Source organism: Peromyscus maniculatus, chromosome 5 (genome assembly GCF_049852395.1).
Source record: "Peromyscus maniculatus bairdii isolate BWxNUB_F1_BW_parent chromosome 5, HU_Pman_BW_mat_3.1, whole genome shotgun sequence".
In the NCBI taxonomy this organism is placed as follows: domain Eukaryota; kingdom Metazoa; phylum Chordata; class Mammalia; order Rodentia; family Cricetidae; genus Peromyscus; species Peromyscus maniculatus.
Genome location: NC_134856.1, coordinates 57811344 through 57829161, shown reverse-complemented (window position 1 = coordinate 57829161; position 17818 = coordinate 57811344). Strand labels below are relative to the sequence as shown.

General features: G+C 38.2%; 1 protein-coding gene across 3 annotated transcripts in view; it reads left to right on the top strand.

The window, feature by feature from the left end:
* LOC107400143 (uncharacterized) overlaps positions 1–17310 on the top strand; it is a 42059-nt gene extending 24749 nt beyond the window's left edge. For 2 of the 3 annotated variants that reach the window (XM_076572303.1, XM_076572305.1), the window contains exons 2-4: positions 12145–12271; positions 12469–12529; positions 13635–17310. In XM_076572303.1, the coding sequence (XP_076428418.1) occupies positions 12145–12271; positions 12469–12529; positions 13635–14172 (726 nt within the window). In that variant the 3' untranslated portion in view covers positions 14173–17310. Of the gene's footprint in view, positions 1–11325; positions 11385–12144; positions 12272–12468; positions 12530–13634 lie in introns of all 3 variants that reach the window. The other variant, XM_076572304.1, reaches the window with a different exon arrangement.
* The last annotated feature ends 508 nt before the right edge of the window (positions 17311–17818 follow it).

Genomic DNA, 17818 nt, shown 5'->3' with positions numbered 1-17818 from the left:
GGTTTGTAAACAGGACATTACTAGAAACAATTTTTTATTCTGAGAATAATCTCAAAAGAATGCACCTCCTTTCTGGATTATACAGAAGGTATGGTAAAGGCAAGCAATGGACTAATGAAAATAGATCAACAAGTTGTAGCCAGAAGTTTCTCCGGTCCCACTCAGCCCCACGGTCTTGAAGCTGCTTATAAAATAATCACTCAGAGGCCTATATTAATTATAAACTGTATGGCCATTGGCTCAAGTTTCTTGCTAGCTAGCTCTGTCATCTTAAATTAACCCATTTCTGTTAGTCTATGTTTTGCCACATGGGTGTGGTGTTACCAGTCTACTGGCATGTTGCCCTTGATTGGTTGCTGGTGTCTTTCCTGTCTCTACCTTTCTTCCTCCTGTCTGTCTCTTGGATTTCCTGCCTAGCTAAAACCTGACTTGCCATAGACCAGAGCAGCTTCTTTATTAACCAGTTATCAAACAAGAATTACATTTACAATATCTAGTATATTTGTATTTGGCAAAATTAAAGAAAATACTCTACCATCTATCTTATTTGTGAGTCTAAATTTTTATATCTAATTTTTCTTTTATGATAACCAAGGAAAATTATAACTATTTAGTCTTCAACTACATTATAGACCCCAGAAGGATACAATATTACCTATGTAAATAAGAAGTGCATTGTAAGCATCTTCCAAAATTCTGGAAATGGGAGAGACAGTTGCCTGCCTAGATAGTCACCTAAATTTCCACTGCAATTCTGGGGCATCCATCTTCAGCCTATAGGACTAGAGTCTCTCAGTCACTTCTTCTTGTGTCCTACAGAATGTCTGTCAGTCTCCTCCATGAAGCATGAACCTGAAGGCCATCTTTCCTTGTTTTGACAAAATGTACTGGTCATTTTTTCATGGGTCCTGCATGTGCAGTTGATACAACAGTTTGTTAAGCAGTCTAGGCAAGAACAGTTTCTTTTCAAAATGCTAACTTATGCCATAAGGAAAGCAAACTCCACATGGAGTTACTTTAATGCCCATCATGTTCTTTTAAGCAAATTGGTGCTGCCAGGAGCAGACATGTCTCATTATCCAGAAAGTCTTAAGTTTTTAAAATATTTTAAATGCCATATTCTGTAGGTCTTTGAAGTGTTTGAAGATTACCTACCTAATTTAAATATATCTATGTATATCTAAGAAACTTAACTAACATGATTATAAGTGTGATTATCATAGATGACTAATTAGTAATCTATATTTCTTAATTATACATTATAATTTTAACTGAGTTGTATAAACATACATTAAACAAGAGTAGAAATATATATATAGTATAATGAAATTAACTTTAAATTTGTATCAATAACCCAGAATCCAACACAATGTAAACATTTTAAACAAGTTGTTGCTCTTTTTAAGTAGATTCAATAATTTACCCTTTTATCCTATTATGTCTATGTCATATCCCCTCTTTTAGAAAAAAAAAATGACATGATCAATAACAATTTGTAACTAACGCCTAAAAAAGACAAACATCCAAAATCCATTTTTAAAAATGTGGGCATAGTTTTCTAGGCTACTTCCTGCTGACAGTAGGTGCTGGTAGTTTTACAGAGACATAAGGAAAATTTTAGGATTATGGTCAAGTCCTGACTAGAGTAGTCTGTGAGGCTGTATTCTCTAAGCCAGTTGTCTTGAAACTGTCCTGGATATTGGATCCACTGGAGACCTCTCATGGGATCTTCCTTGATGGAACCATATTAATCTGGAAGGAATCCACAGGTTCTCATCTTCTGTGGAAACAAAAGCAGAACTTCTTTCCCAAAGCAACATATCCTTAGACACAAATTTTGAAGTCAAGAAATCTTTAAAATATACATATTTGTTTAACTGAGTAGCCTTTACAAACAAATGTCTTTCTGTAATTAGAAATCCCAAAGACAATATAATCCAGACTCTGTGTGTGATTTCCATCTTTATATCACTTATTTTTTATATTGCTTTACTGTCTCTTTAAAGATTTTATTTTTTTAATTATCTATTTCTTTATATAACTGTCTTCCTTTTCCTCTCTCTTCCAAGCCTATGTACATTTTTGCACATAATATAAACCACTTAGAGGTTTTATTCCATCTGAATCTGTCTTTGGGGTATCTATAATCCTTTTCTGGCCATTGCAGATTACAGCATGGCTAAGATTAAAGTAGCAGCTCTGACTTCTGACTCAGGCTACTTCAACTTTTCAACATCATGGAGGTACCCAGGAGGGTCATGCTTACCCCACCAACTCTGGGGCCCATGCTGCCTTCAGGTGGCATGCAGGTGATCCATAAACCCTTTTCGTCTGTATGAGTAACGGCTAAATCCACCATACAGCGTACTGTGCCATTTGGAGACACTCCTGTGTACCGAATGGGTAATCCACCATGCTGCAGTCTAGCCCGAATGCTGTGGCATCTTGCAGTCCATCCGAGACATGAAATAGGAAGCTGCTTTTGGCTCTGTTTTAGAATCTCTTATTACATACTCTCATGTTTTATGTGGAAACTTGAGCCAACACATTGGGCAGCCAAATGTAGCCAGAAGTTTCTCCAGTCCCACCCAGGCCTGTGGACCCACAGCAGCTTACAAAATAATCACTCAGAGGCTTATATTAATTATAAACTGTAATTATAAACTGGCCAATGGCTTAAGTTTCTTGCTAGCTAGCTCTATCATCTTAAATTAATTCATTTCTATTAATCTATGTTTTGCCTCATGGCAGCGGTATTACCAGAATGCTGGCATGTTGCTCCTTGGGTGGCAGGCTGGTATCTCTCCTGCCTCTGCCTTTCTTCTTCCTGTCTCTCTCTTGGATTTCCTGCCTAGCTATAACCTGACTTGCCATAGACCAGAGCAGCTTCTTTATTAACCAATTATAGCAACACATATTCACAGCATACAGAAAAACCATCCCATAGCAACAAGAAACAGACAAGGTAGCCCTTTGCCATTGGGAAATGCCTTGGGATGCCTCTCACAGGCCACCATGTCAAATTCAATTCAGTTATTTCCTGTTGTCATGGAAGAAACTCCTTCCCAGAACAATTAAAAAACCTAATGTGATCTCTGAAGTCTCCAAAAAGGTGATGGGACCCAACAATGATAATTCCACATAGAATATAATTCCACTAAGCTGACAACCACCATCCAAAGATTGCCTTCGGACTACAAACTGCTCAGGACAGTTTTGAGGTGGCTAGCTGAGATGATCCAGCCTAACAGACTACTCTAGCCAGGACTTGACACAAGCCCTACACTTTCCCATTATGCAGAGACTGGACAACAAATGATACAGCTACCTCTTCCGGGACTTGACAATTAACTCAAACTTTTCTTTTCACGATCCTCTAAAGATGTCATTGCCCCCAGACAGCAGGAAGTAAATGTAAGAACATGACATCCACATTCCCAAGAGGTGGGGTGGGTGGTTTTTGGCCATTCAATGGGTTATGGATGTTTGTTCTTGTTTAGAGTTGTTGGTTACAAGTTGTATTGGTAATGTCAGGAAAAAAAGCTGAACAAAGGAGATTAGATTCGGGGTTCTTGTTGGAAAAAAAAAGGAAAAAAAGAGACACAGATATGATAGGATAAAAGAGTAGATTATTGAATCTACTCTGACAAAAAAGATAGATATGATAGGATAAAAGGGTAAGTTATTGAATCTACTCTGAAAAAAGATATAGAAATAATAGGATAAAAAGGTAGATTACTGAATCTACTTTTAAAATGCAACTACTAGTTTTAAATATTTCACATTGATATGAATCTTTGTATATTGATACAAAGTTAAGATTATTTTTGTTAGAACATACTGTACATACATTTCTAATCTTGTTAAAGTTAATGTGCCTATACATCACACTTAACAATGTAATGCAAATTGCTAGTCCTTGAAAGTTGTTATTACCAACTAACTAGGATATAAAGAAATGCAAGTTAGTAGTTAGTCATTATAATCAAACTTGTAGTCATATCAAAGTCAGAGATGTATTTAGATAGACAGGTCATCCTCAAACACTTCAGAGATCTACAGAATATGGCATTTAAGATGTTTTAATAACAGGTTCTTTTATGACAATGAGTCGTGTCTGCTCCTGGCAACACCAGTCTACTTAAGAGAAGATGATGGGCATCAAAGAAAACTCTATATAGAGTTTACTTTCTTTGTGGCAAATGTTAGCCACTGGGCAAGAAAATGCTCTTGACTCAACTGCTGACAGTATGCTGTCCAAATGGGACAAGCAGGACACAAAATAAAAGACTGTTAAACTTTGCCAAGACAAGTTAGGACAGCCCTCCAGACAATCCTGCTTCACAGATAAGTCTGTCAGATATGCTAGGCCTTTAGGCTGAAGATGGATGCCCCAATGCTGCAGATGAACCTTGGATGACTGTTCAGGCAGTCAGCTGTTTTTGTCGTTTCTCACATTTTTGAGAAGTCACTTGCTTGTGCTTCCTGCTTATTTAGTTAATATTACTTCCTTCTCTGATCACTGATGGAGTTGAAGACTAGATAGTTATAGCTTTCCTTGTTTACAAATTCAGAAAAGAAACTCTCTAAGGAGGTGTAAAGTGTTTAAATTCAAGAGACATCAAAAGCTAGTTTTTGGTTGGTAATACATGTTAGGATAGAAACTGAATTAGGTACACTTGGATTCACCAATATATAATAAATAATGGAGTATTCACTCTGAGTTTGTCAAATGTTAATAGACTAGACATTATTGATATAATTATTGCCTATATATTGTGTATAGTTATTATACTTATTGTATACAGTTTTTGAAATGTTGAAATTTTTAAAGACTATGGGATTTAAGAAGTTGAAAGTGTTTTTTATATTGTGATTAACATGAGACTTTGGGGAACATGAATGGAAAGGTCTTGTTTGATAGGGATGTGCCATAAAGATATGAGTCAAATGAATGTTTTCCCCCCAAAGATACTTTGACTCAGGTTATTTTATCAGTTACAAATGAGACTACTCCACTGCCCTGTTTGCTGCTCAAAATGAAAAGAACCTGGATATCAAGTCATGGATATCTGAAAGGCATCCTATTGGAAGACACTTTTCATAGTGATCTTTGACATAGATGTTTGAGTCCTCTTCTGTGCCACTAGTTTATATATGTATGTATGTATGTATGTATGTATGTATGTATGTATGTATGTGTGTGTGTCCAACAAAAACAGACTCAGCAGGTTATCTTCATTTATTTTGGCATACTTATTCATACATACTTAAAAAAGGAAGTTGTTGGAAGGGAAGTATTTGAGAAGGGTTGGAAGGAAGAGAAAAAATGAGAAAGTAACATAATATCTTTTAGTTAAAATGTATAGAAATACATTTTAAATAAAAAGAGGAGCTAGAGGGATGGCTCAGCAGTTAAGAGCACTGGATGTTCTTCCAGATGTCACTGGTTCCATTTCCAGAATGCACATGGTAGGTAACGCTTTGCTATAACTCCAGTACCAGACATCTCATGCCTTCTGGCCTCTGTAGGTACTGTGCACAATCACATGCAGGCAAAACACCCACATAAATAAAACCCAAAACAGGTTAAAAAAAAAAAAAGGAAAAGGAAAGAATGGAATTCTCTATAGTGATGTCACGGGCCTGAGACAGACAGCAGCCTGGGATAATTGAAATGAACCCCTGCTTGTCCCAAATGGAAGCAGCTGTGGCCTTCTTCTGAGCCAGGCTGCCCAGAGCCAAAGGCAGCCTCCTTCTGAGCTCAAAATAGCTCATCAGAGCCATCCAACTAAGAGTAGTGACCACAGTGCTAATAGGTGACTTTTCCTTGATGTTTTCTCTGTTTGTGTCCCCTGTGTTTTGTTTTTGTGAGAATTGTGGCACTGATACATCTGTCTTTTAGGTGAAACATCATGGATGACAGGTATCATAGGCTCCAAAGCAATTTAATTTTACAATGCCATTTCCTTGATTTTCAGCTAAGACCTTGTGAACATGCCAGAGGCATTGCTTCACACCATTTTATCATTTATATATGCTTCTGCATGACTTTTAGGTGAGAATGCCCTCCAATTTTTCTGCTTTTATGTGGTGATCATGTTCAGATCATGTTCTGATGGATTTCCTAACTGAACATGCTTAGGAAGAGGGAGAATGCTCCATGATCATGACCAGACTTCCTAAATAAAATCCCCATGCTTCCTTTGTTTAGGAACAACATAGCTTAGAAATAACTACCATGCTTTCCTTGACTCCTGCAGGCAAAAAATCTTTCTCATTTCTTCTGTCTTGGTTGTTGTAATGGCTATTCTTGGTACCCAAACTGACTACCTGTGGAATTAACTAATACACAAAGAATTGGATATGTCTTTGAGGAATTTTACTTAATTAAATCTGGATCTTTTGAGGTAATAAAATGCTACCTTCTGATGGCAGCCTACATACATAAGGGATATTGAAGAAGGAAGTTCTTTCTCTTTGACAGCTTAACCTTGCTGTGGCTAGGAAGGTCATTCCTTTATTCTCTAGGGCCCAGTTCTTAGAAATTCTAGAATATACTGAAGGCCATCTCAGACATCTGGGCTCATTGATTGAAGCACTATAGAATTCTTCAACTTTCCATTGGTAGACAGCCAATGTTGGACTAGCGGGACTCCAGCCTGCGAGACATTCTAATAAACCCACTTTCTACCATGGAGAGATTTATTCTACCAGTTCCGTTCAAACAGACAACCTGGACTAATACTGCTGTGGTTTTTTTCCACCTGCCCACTGAGGAAGTTGTGTTACCTACCACTAATGTTCATAAATAAAGGCATCCTTCCTTGCTCCGTTTCCTTGCTCTCTCAGTATTCGACCAATTGTGAAGACTATACTTTTTATCATTGTTAAATGGGCAAGAGGTTGAAATCAATTTCAGAAGAAAACTCCTAAAGCAATGGAGCCATCATCCAGTCTTCTGTTGGCAGAAAGACCAATCATTCATCTTGTGATCTGGTTCCTGTCCTTTTTTTCCTGATTGTCTGAAGTCCCTGTGACAACAAGATAAAAGATACCTTCAGTTCACCTGAGCTTAGCTTGAAGCCACAGAACAAACATCTCCTTTCCTGTCCTAAATTTCTCTTTAATTGTCAAATTTTGGGCATCCTTTGACCTGTGGAACTCTACTCCATATTGTGTGATTGCTGTGGATATTTCTCTGTACGTTGTGAATGTGTTGCTCTGACTGGTAAATAAATAAAATGTTGATTGGCCAGTAGCCAGGCAGGAAATATAGGTGGGAAAAGCAGAGAAGAGAATTCTAGGAAGAGTCAGTAGTTGCCAGCCAGAGACAGAGGAAGCAAGATGTGGAGGCAGAACTGAGAAAAGGTACTAAGCTGCGTGGCTAAACATAAATAAGAATTATGGGTTAATTTAAGTGTAAGAGCTAGTCAATAGTTAGCCTGAGCTAATGGATGAGCAGTTTTAATTAATGTAAGCCTCTGTGTGTTTACATGGGTCCAAGTGGCTGCGGGAGCTGGGCAGGACCAGGAAAACTTCAGCTACATGTAATGGGCGGTGCTAGCTAGCCACATTGTGTACAGGAGGAAGATAGCAGGTCAGCTTCTGGAGTCAGGGGCTAGTGCTATTGAAATGCTTATCTCTGTAGATGTAGAAAAGCCTGGGTCTGGGGTGGAAAGCAGGGACAGGAACCATTGTGCTGTGTCTTTAAGCACACTGTAATCTTAAAGGAGGTGCTCTTGTTACTCAGTCCTCACTAGCCAATTAGTGCCTCTGTTCTGACCTACCAGTCAAACGTGTTGCAGGGTTCTTCCTGGGGCCAGGATGTAGGCTTGGCTATGTATCAGAGTGGGCTCCTGTGGTTTTGTGTACTGTTCTGACTACTGCTGCAGGGAGCTGAGTGGGGAGCATAGACAATCTGCAAAGCTTTGACATGGTGAGCAAGAGGTTGTCCCCAGATGGGGAGGAGTGGATGTGAGCCTAGGGAGCCAGTGTGGTGGTTCTCCCTGGCATTTGTTAGGAACCTGCTGCCAGATTCAGTGTCCTGTGAAGTCCCATGTGGTCCTTGAAACTCCCAGGCCCCAGATGCCTACCTCTGAAAAACCTCACTTCTTGATCTGCCTCTGTGCAGAGCATTGGGAACAGGGAGCTGTGTGTAGAAATATCTTTTGAGTCTAGGTCAACAAGCTTTGGTATATCCATGGAAGCAAGTCACTAAATTCAGAGATATCTAGTTTCTCTAGTATCTTCTAGAAGTTCTACACTTTATATTTAACATTTGGGTGAGAGGTGCATTTGTATTTGATTTTGTGGATGTTGTAAATGGCATCTCTTACGTTGAGTAGCACTCCGCTACTTAACTCTGACTAGAAGAGTAGAATTGTTGATATAAAGGATTTAATAATGCTTAGGAAATAGTAAATCAGAATGTAGAATTTAGCTAAGGGAGGGTTGCCTCTATAACATTCCAAGTATAAGTATATGCCTCCAGGCCTGTTAATTACTAGGATGCTAGGATACACATTTGTTCACCAGGACTGGCCAGACATTTACCTCCAAACTGTGACACAGGAGACTACCCTGATTCACAACCAGCCATTAGGCCCATCCCCCTATCAAAGAACAGGCCTGAACAACCTGCTCAAGGGAGGATGACAGGATCACAACCAACATTCAGGCCAGGTGTGCCTTTAAGGTCCAGTCTTCTTCTTAAGAATAACATAGTTCTGACGTATGGGAAAGGTGACAACTATGTGAAAAAGAAAGTGGTGTGATATTGAGTGTTTACTTGATCATCCAGACTTTCCCTTTAGGTCCTCACACAGTGGGAAGAAACATGCTTGGCAGAGCCAAAAACGGCCTGAGACCTAGGCCTTGGGAGCTATCCCTAAGGGCCTGGTGTTTTAGGAGTGAAAAAGAGCTCTTTCTCTAAACCCAGGAATATGTTTGGGAGAACTGGTAATGGGTGTAGGCCCAGGGCTTTATGGGGTAGTGGTTGCTTCAAATCCTGAGAACCCAATATTTCCTACCAGGGAGGAGGGTGAGAGCTTTCCTGCTTCAACAGTAATAGAGATTAGTAATGTGGAGTCTGGTAATCAAGTTTAGATGATCCACAAATGTCCTGACTGGCCACTTCTTAGTGCCCATGGAACAGAACAATCAAGAATCTGGACAAAGGACTGAACTTATCATGAAATCCAATTACTGTAGTTATACTAATGCAACCCAAATAGAAGATCTGGGTAAAATGGTGTGGTCCTGACTTAACAGTCATCCTGACACATCTGTTATTTTCCTGGTTTAAGATGTATGGCCTCCAAGAAAGAAGACATGAGTAATCCTTGGTTTGCTCTCATATAAATCCCTAGTCTCTGGAACATATGGCCAAAAATTATGTTTCAACATATCAAAATAATTCTTCAAGATTATAACTACATCATGTCCATAATCTCTTTCCTCACTCCAAGCCATATTATTGACCACCTACAGTTTTCTATTTCATGGCCTATTTATATTTCACAACAGTTGCACAGTAACAACAGTTACTGTTTGAATGTGACCTGTGTTTGGCTGCAGGACTTCCCAGCTATGAGGCAAAGAGTCGGCTGCACTGGAAATCAGTGTGTAATGGAATTTGTACACAAACGACCGTGTGCCTTGGAAAAGGGACAGGAAGCGCTCTTGGAGACTGGAAGCATTTCTAGTAAAATACAAATTTCAAAGACTAGGGCCCTGTCTGTCCCTAGGATGGATGGGCAACATTGGGAGGACCACTGCTGTCTGTGTCCTTTGATTTCTGATCACCCAGGAGGGGTGCTGCTATAGTCCTGAGTCCCAGCTGGGTGGCCTTAACTAATGTGGGACCCTGGGAAGGCATAGCAATTAGGAGTACCAGTGGGAGAGAGCTTGCAGATTCTTTCCAGAATTCTCCTCTGGCTGTGTTGTAGGCAGCTGTGAGGTAGACGACAAACCATGCCGTGGTGAATGTGAGGACATCTGACCCTAGAAGAAGAGAAGCAGTTCTGCTGAGGTATTAGAGCTGCTGTGACTGAGATGCACCATGTGCCAGAGTGTGGTTTTGTTGGTCCATGTTGTGACCTGTGCTGTATCCCATCTCCACTGAAACTCCCTAAGTGGATTCTGTGAAAAGTTGGAGACTGCTGCCATGGCTATGTGAGGATGTGATGCTTTTAATATATGTGTCCCATGTGCACACAAAGACATTGCTTTTAGTGTGATGTGGAGAGACAGATTAGAAAACTGAAGGTCTGGTTTTTAGAAGTTCTGAACTTTCAGATTTGTCTTATGAATGTTTCAAATAATTTAGAAACTGAAAGAAACAAACGATGGGGATCATCCTTCAGCAATACATGATTAGAATATTTTTAAATTCTGACACCAGGCTTGACTTGATTCAGGGAAGTTCCATTTCAAGGGAGAAAAGTAGTTTCTGAGCTGTAGAGATATTTCAGGTTTGCATGTTGTTGGACAGGTATATAAGGCAGATTTCACATCATGTGCCATAACCCATGTGGCAGTATATAAGCATTAAATTATTCTTCCACACTGTTTTATGATTGAGCATCATGGGGCTGGGTTTGCCTGAACTACAGGGGGACATGAGAGCTTGCAGAACCATAGCAGGAGATTACCTACACTTGCCAAGAGAACTCTAGAGCATGGGGCCTGTTGGTTGTTTCTGTTCTTTTCACTTTTGGCTCTTTTGGAGACTTACCACCCAGCTCCCAAATAAATCACACATGGAGGCTTATTTTTACATAAAAGCCCAGCCTAGGCTTTGCTTGTTTCTAGCCAGTTTTTCTTAACTTAAATTTTCCCATCTACCTTTTACCTCTGAGATTTTTCCCTTTCTTACTTCTATAATCTTACTTTTTACTCTTATTCTGTGGTTGCCTGTGTGGTTAGGTGACTGGCTCCTCTTTTTTTGGTCTTTAATCTTGCTCCTTTACTCTCATGCCATTTATTTTCTCTGCCTGCCATCCCTGCCTATCCTTTTTCCTGTCTTGCTATATTATTGTGTGGTGTTTCTGGACTGTAGGTTTTTGTCCATGGCAAGCATGTGCTGTTGTACTGAGCTTCAGTCATATCTGTAATTTTAAAAATTTAAAATTGGCAGCAGGTATCATTCTCTTTCCCAGGATGGCATGTATTCATGACATTAATATTGCCTGAGCCTTATCAGTCATTGAATTGCAAGTACATCACCTTCTTCCTGCCTATTATGTTTTGAAAATGTTATTGAAAATGTGTATTTTACCTGTATTCATGGATATGCACCACATGGATATTGTGTTCTTACAGTGATCAAAAGTGGTCTCCAAAACACTGAACTTGGAATAATGGAGAGTTGGATCCCCCAAGTAAGTACTGGTAATTATCCCACTTATAATCAAGACCAGCAAGAACTCTTACTACTGAGTTATTTCTTCTGCGCTGTGTTGAATATTTATGATCAACATTTATGTTGCTAATGTGTTCATCAGTCTATTTGTAACTGTTTAAAAATACAGTGCCTTTTAGTGAAATCTTATTGATGTTATAGTTTAAATTGGGTTTCTTCAAGATGAATACAAAACTCTTTGTAGAAACATCAGTAAAAACCTCTGAGTCCTACCTTTTTTGTTTGTGTGACTCATTTTTGCATAGGAGACAAGGTCTTAGTATGTACTTCAGGCTGTCCTGAAACTGACTGCATGGACTAGACTGGCATTTTACTCCAAGGCAGATTTATCTATGTCTGTCTTCTGAGTGTAGGGGTTAAATGTGTGAACCAATACACCCAGCTTGTCCAACTTATTTATCTTTGTTGTAGTTAGTAATTGCTCATACACGTTCTCTCATGTGTACTCTGTACTGTGGATCTGTTTACTTGTCTATCTGTGGTTTTTAATAGGTATTTCTATTACAAGGTGATATCCCATTCACAGGGTACAAAATTGATAGAGGTGAACCTGCTATTCAGTTTCCTTCTAAAGTAACTTGGTGATTACATTATAATGTCTATGTCATGGGATCACTGTGGGGAGCACCAGAATATATGACTTTACTGTCAAAGAGGTATACATTTACAATGTTGTGAGAATCATTCTTTCTGTTATACACATGTATCGGATATTTTAGAATGCAGTGACCTATAATGATGTACATGTCGACTTCACTTGGGAAGAGTGGGCTTTGCTGGATCCTTCCCAGAAGAATCTCTACAAAGATGTGATGCTAGAGACCTACAGGAACCTCATTACCATAGGTAAGAAGGAATTTTCTTCAAGTTTTCAAATAAGGAGACAACTGTTCCTTGGTTTTTGATGCTCTTCTGTAATTTGATTGAGAAAGAAGAATGAGATGAATAAATCAGGCATAGTTCTAAGGTTCACTGAAGATAGGAACTTCAGTTTTGCACAATTTTCAATAGTATAACCCACATTTTCTGGTACTATATTTTAGGATACAGTTGGGAAGACCATAATATTGAAGAACATTTTCAGAGTTCTAGAAGACATGAAAGGTAATTATCATGTGCCAGCTGCTACAAATGTGCACCTGAAGAAATTTTAATGTGTCCTTGAAGTTTTAAACAAAAGGAGCAGTGTAAATAAACACAACTTCATGTGCATTGATGCTAATTAAATTCTCTCTAAACAATATACCTCTATTTCAGGTAGGTGAATTGCATTTGCAAGGCATTCTTTTAAGAAAGAAGACAAGGAAGGAATGCCTTAACAGATATCATTGTTGAATCATTGCTCCATGAGAGCTATGCTGTAGAACTCTCAATCTTTTTATTTCATACCACTCATATTACAAAAGGTATACACATTGAAGAGGTGATAAGTATATTTCCAAAAAATTTTAATAAGCAAATAGTCCATAGTAAAGCTAGTGTTACTCATATATTTGTTGTGACTGTGCTAAGTTCATTGAGAGTAGAAGTTAGAGTGAAGTGTACAGGGGCATTTTTTTGTGGAGAAATCTTAATCCCTACACCACAAGTCTATGAGAAACAGAAAGTCAAACTGTTCATTTGATGGGGAAATCTTTTATTTGTTATTCTTCCTTTACTAGGTATATCATATGTCACTCCAGATACAAGCCATATGAGCATAGGGATATGGACACACGTAATATACCTCTCTCTCAGAATAATTAGAAGATATGTAGCAGTTCCCATGTTGAGTACACTTGTTGAATTTGATTCAAGTATACAAGTAATTCATTTTGCAGCTTCATTGTTAACATATTAACAAACTCACACTGCAGAAAAGCCCTGTGAGTACTACGACTATAGTATGGCTCAAAGTATAGGATAATTTATAAATGCAGTAAGCTCTGAGTTTTTCCATTTCTCTTCAAATTATGAGAAATTTCATATAATAAAATTCTGTGAATATGGACCACGTAATAAAGGATATTACCATGACAGGGACATCTTCAAAGATTCAAAACAACCCTTAATGAAGGGAATAACATGAGTGTAAACATGGTGATAAAACCTTAAGATCTGATTCCTCTTTACAAATGGACCAAAGTGAAATATGAATTCATACATACGAAAAGATTCAACAGTGTACTGAATTTGGTAAAGCTTTTACATGTGCCAATTCTCCTTGCAGGCATGAAAGAAGTGATAATGAAGAGAATTCTTCTGTATATACTCAGTGTGTTAAAGCCTTTGTATATGACAGTCATATTCAAAGGTATGAAAGAACACATACTAGAGAGAAACACTATGAATGTAATCAGTGTGGTAAAGCCTTTGCACATCACAGTAATCTTCAAAGCCATACAAGAACACATACTGGAGAGAAACCTTATGAATGTATTCAATGTGGTAAAGCCTTTGCACAACAAAGATATCTTCAACGTCATACAAGAACACATACGGGAGAGAAACCCTATGAATGTATTGAATGTGGTAAAGCCTTTGCAAGTCATAGTGTTCTTCGAAAGCATAAAAGAACACATACTGGAGAGAAACCCTATAAATGTAATCAGTGTGGTAAAGCCTTTACACAACAGGGTAATCTTCAAATTCATAAAAGAACACATACTGGAGAGAAACCCTATGAATGCCATCAGTGTGGTAAAGCCTTTACACAACAGGGTAATCTTCAGACTCATAAAAGAACACATACCGGAGAGAAACCCTAAAAAAATGTAATCATTGTGGTGAACCCTTTGCATACATCAGTAATCTTCAAAATCATGGAAAAAAGTCATGCTGCAGAGAAACTAAAAATATAGACAATGTGGTAATGTTTTGCACTTTATGCAGTAGTAAAACTTTGTGTGCAATCAATATACTAAAGGCTTTGCATATTACAATAGTCTTTGAGTACCTTTTAAAATACACAGGGATTATTATTATAAAGTATTTGGTAAGATCTTTATCTAACACACTTGCATTCAGTTACATAAGAGTATTTATTCTATAGAAAAAAATTTGACAATGTTAGCCATCTATAGAGCTTTATGATGTCCTTTTTTATATTGTTTTCCCTGAAAACTCATTGAAGGAATCAATTTAGGAATTTATGAAGCCCTATGTGTTGGGTAAAGGGGCCAGCTAAAGGAACACATGGGAGCCTGAAAGCAGAGCCAGTGAAAAACATACACTTTGGCCTGAACCCAGAGCCAAAGAAACACACTGTATGCCTGACCAAATGAGCACAAAACAAGTAAATCCCTGGCAGGAAAATCAACCAATCCCTGATGACAAAACTAGCCAATCACTAAACCGTAATTTCAGCCAATCTCTGAGCTTGGTTGATCTCTGGGATTGAAATCTGATCAATTCCCACCCTTAGAATCTTTTCTCTGTAAAAATTCAGCCCCTAAGAAGGCTCATAAATGCCCTGTTCCTGTTCAGTTGGCAGCTGCCCTTTTCCACTCTGCCAGAGGCAGCCACTCTCCTGGATTCCTCCCTCCTAAATAGTTTTGGGTGAAGACCTTTCACCAGAGCAGAGCAGTATCTCTGCTGGGAATCTCCCTAATGGAACAGTGCAGAGAAGCAATGGACATCTCTGATGAGAAACTCCCTAGTGTAGTGGAACAGTGAAACAAGGGACACTTCTTCTGGGAAACTAGATTAGGGGAGCAGAGAAGATGTGGCAACTTTTCACCAGAGCTAGAGCACACTGCCACATTTCTGCAAGAGTTCCCCATTAGTTGAGTGAGGCAGAGAAGTAACAACTGGTCCAGGGCTGAGAAGAAATGGAAAACTCTGCTAGGAAAGTCCCTAGTGAAGCAGTAGAAACTGTGATGCTAAACTCCCTTAGGAGAGTGGATCAGAGCAGCAATTGGTATCTCCCCTCGGCATCTCTCTTAGCAGAGTGAAGCAGAGCCCAAGTGTAATGGATCTCTCTCAGAGAAGAGCAGTATTAGTATGTCCTGGAGGGAGACCATTCCCCCCACCAGAACATAGCTTCTGGTATAGCCTGACTTCCCACCAATCAGTATTCCTTTCTCCTCACAGCTGTAGGTATCCATAATACCTTCCCTTCACAGCTGTAGGTATAGCCTGATTTGTGACATTCAGGGTACCTTTGTCTTCAGAGCTGTAAGTATCCAGGATATCTTCCCTCTACAGTTTCAGGTATAGTCTGACTTCCCAATAGCCAGTATACTTTCTCCACACAGTTGTAGATATCCAGGATTTCTTTTGTTCACAGCTGTAGGTATAGCCTGACTTCTTAACAGTCAGGATATTTTTCCTCACAGCTGTAGATATCCAGGGTATTTTTCTTTCACAGCTGTAGGTACAGCCAGACTTCCAACAGCCATGGTACCTTTCTCTCCAGAGCTGGAACTCTTGTACTATAAATTTAAATGTTAATGTAACTCTTTTAGATTTTATATTTCCTTTAATTACATGAAATAATTAATGCAGGACTAAAACTATGGATTGGTGTAAGTTCCTTTTCTGTTATTGTGATATAATATCTATGTCAACTTATAAAAGAGTTAAATTTGACTCTTGGTTCCAGAGGGATACCAATTGGCATGGCAACAAATGCCAGACATAGCAGCTAAAGCAGGAGGCTAAGAATTTACATCCTTAACCTGCAGCATGAAGTAGAGAGTGGAAACTGGAAATGGTGTATGATGCAAATTCTCAAAGTCTACCCCTACTGACATATTTCCCCCAGCAGGGCAGCATTTCCTAAATCTTCCCAAATGATACCACCAACTTACAAGGGTTGATTTCTCTGACTTCAAGTCTACATGTTTGTTTTCTGTTACATGATCCAATTCATGATTAAGAAAAAACTCTGTAAGTAAACTGTTAGATACCTCAACACCTGTGTTATAGGAATAAATGCTTAGAAGAGAAAAAATTATCAGTGAAAATTTGTTTACAGAGTTGTTTTAATTTTAATTATGTGATATGATGTGTGTTTGTGTATGTATGTGAATGTGCATACTGGTTCCTGAGAATGTTTAGATCCTTGGATCTTTTTTAGGATGAATTACAGGAAGTTGTCAAAAATTAGTACTTGGTCCTGTGAATGAACTTTCTTAACTGTTCAGCCATGTCTCTAGCCCTGTAAATATTTTAAAGCCTATTTATATAATTTTGAAATCAGGAAATAGGGACAAACTCATGCAAGAGAAAAACCCTATTTATGTAAACCATTTGGTAAAAACTTTAGAAATCAAATTTGTCTTAAGATTAGGGAAAATTTGTTTTATTTCTTTTTCATTGTATCCTTAAAAGTAGTAAATTACTTACCTTGTCCACTCAAACTGATGATGGTGATCCCTGCATTGTAGTTTCTATTTTGAAAATTTTGAGGTAGATACTAAAGTGTGCTATATGTGTGGCAAATCCATCTAGTGAAGCTTATTTTGTGGTCCTTATATTTCTTCTGTGGCTTTTGTTGATCCTCTATTGTGCTTTTATTTAGTGATGGGTATTTTTCTGCTATGATGTATGTAGGATCCCCATCATCTAAATGTTCCATTGTTTATTTAAATATCACACAGTGTGTGATCATATTTTTTAAGTAACAGTATCTGTGAAAGGATGGTGGGTTGTTGTTCCTTGTTTTGCTTTTCATATTTTCACAAATTCCCTTGAGATTTTGTTGTTTCTTATTCAGCCTGGCTTGGATATCAATAATGATTCAAGGATAAATTTGAACTCATGATCCTCATGTGTCCACCTCCTAAGTACAAGTCCAAGAGTAGATGATGTACTCCCAATATTGCTGTTTTGTCAACACTATTGAATAATGTTAATGTTAAAGTGCTTAATAGAAGAGAATATAATAAACATTAAACACCTCATTGTGTATTCAAAGCAGTAATTTCATTTTTCTGATAGTGATGTAATGAAGTAGGATAGCTGGGTGGTGGTGGTGCATGCCTTTAGTCCCAGCACTCGGGAGGAAGAGGCAGGTGGATCTCTGTGAGTTCGAGGCCAGCCTGGTCTACAGAGTGAGATCCAGGACAACCACCAAAACTGCATAGAGAAACCCTGTCTTCAAAAACCAAGAATAACAAATGAAGTAGGATAACCAGCAATCAACTGTGTTGTTCATATCATAGCTTTATATATATATATAACATATATATATATAACATATATATATATATATATATATATATATATATATATAAAATTTGACATTCCATGCTTCTCTCTATCCCCAGTAGTTAACCATTTGTCATTTTATCTTGAAGTACTGCCTTTTAAGGAAATTTTCCAGAGATGCCTGATAATATAATGGCACTAAGATTTATTTTGTAACAAACATTTACGGTGCATGTATAATGTAATTGTGGGATTGTAGGC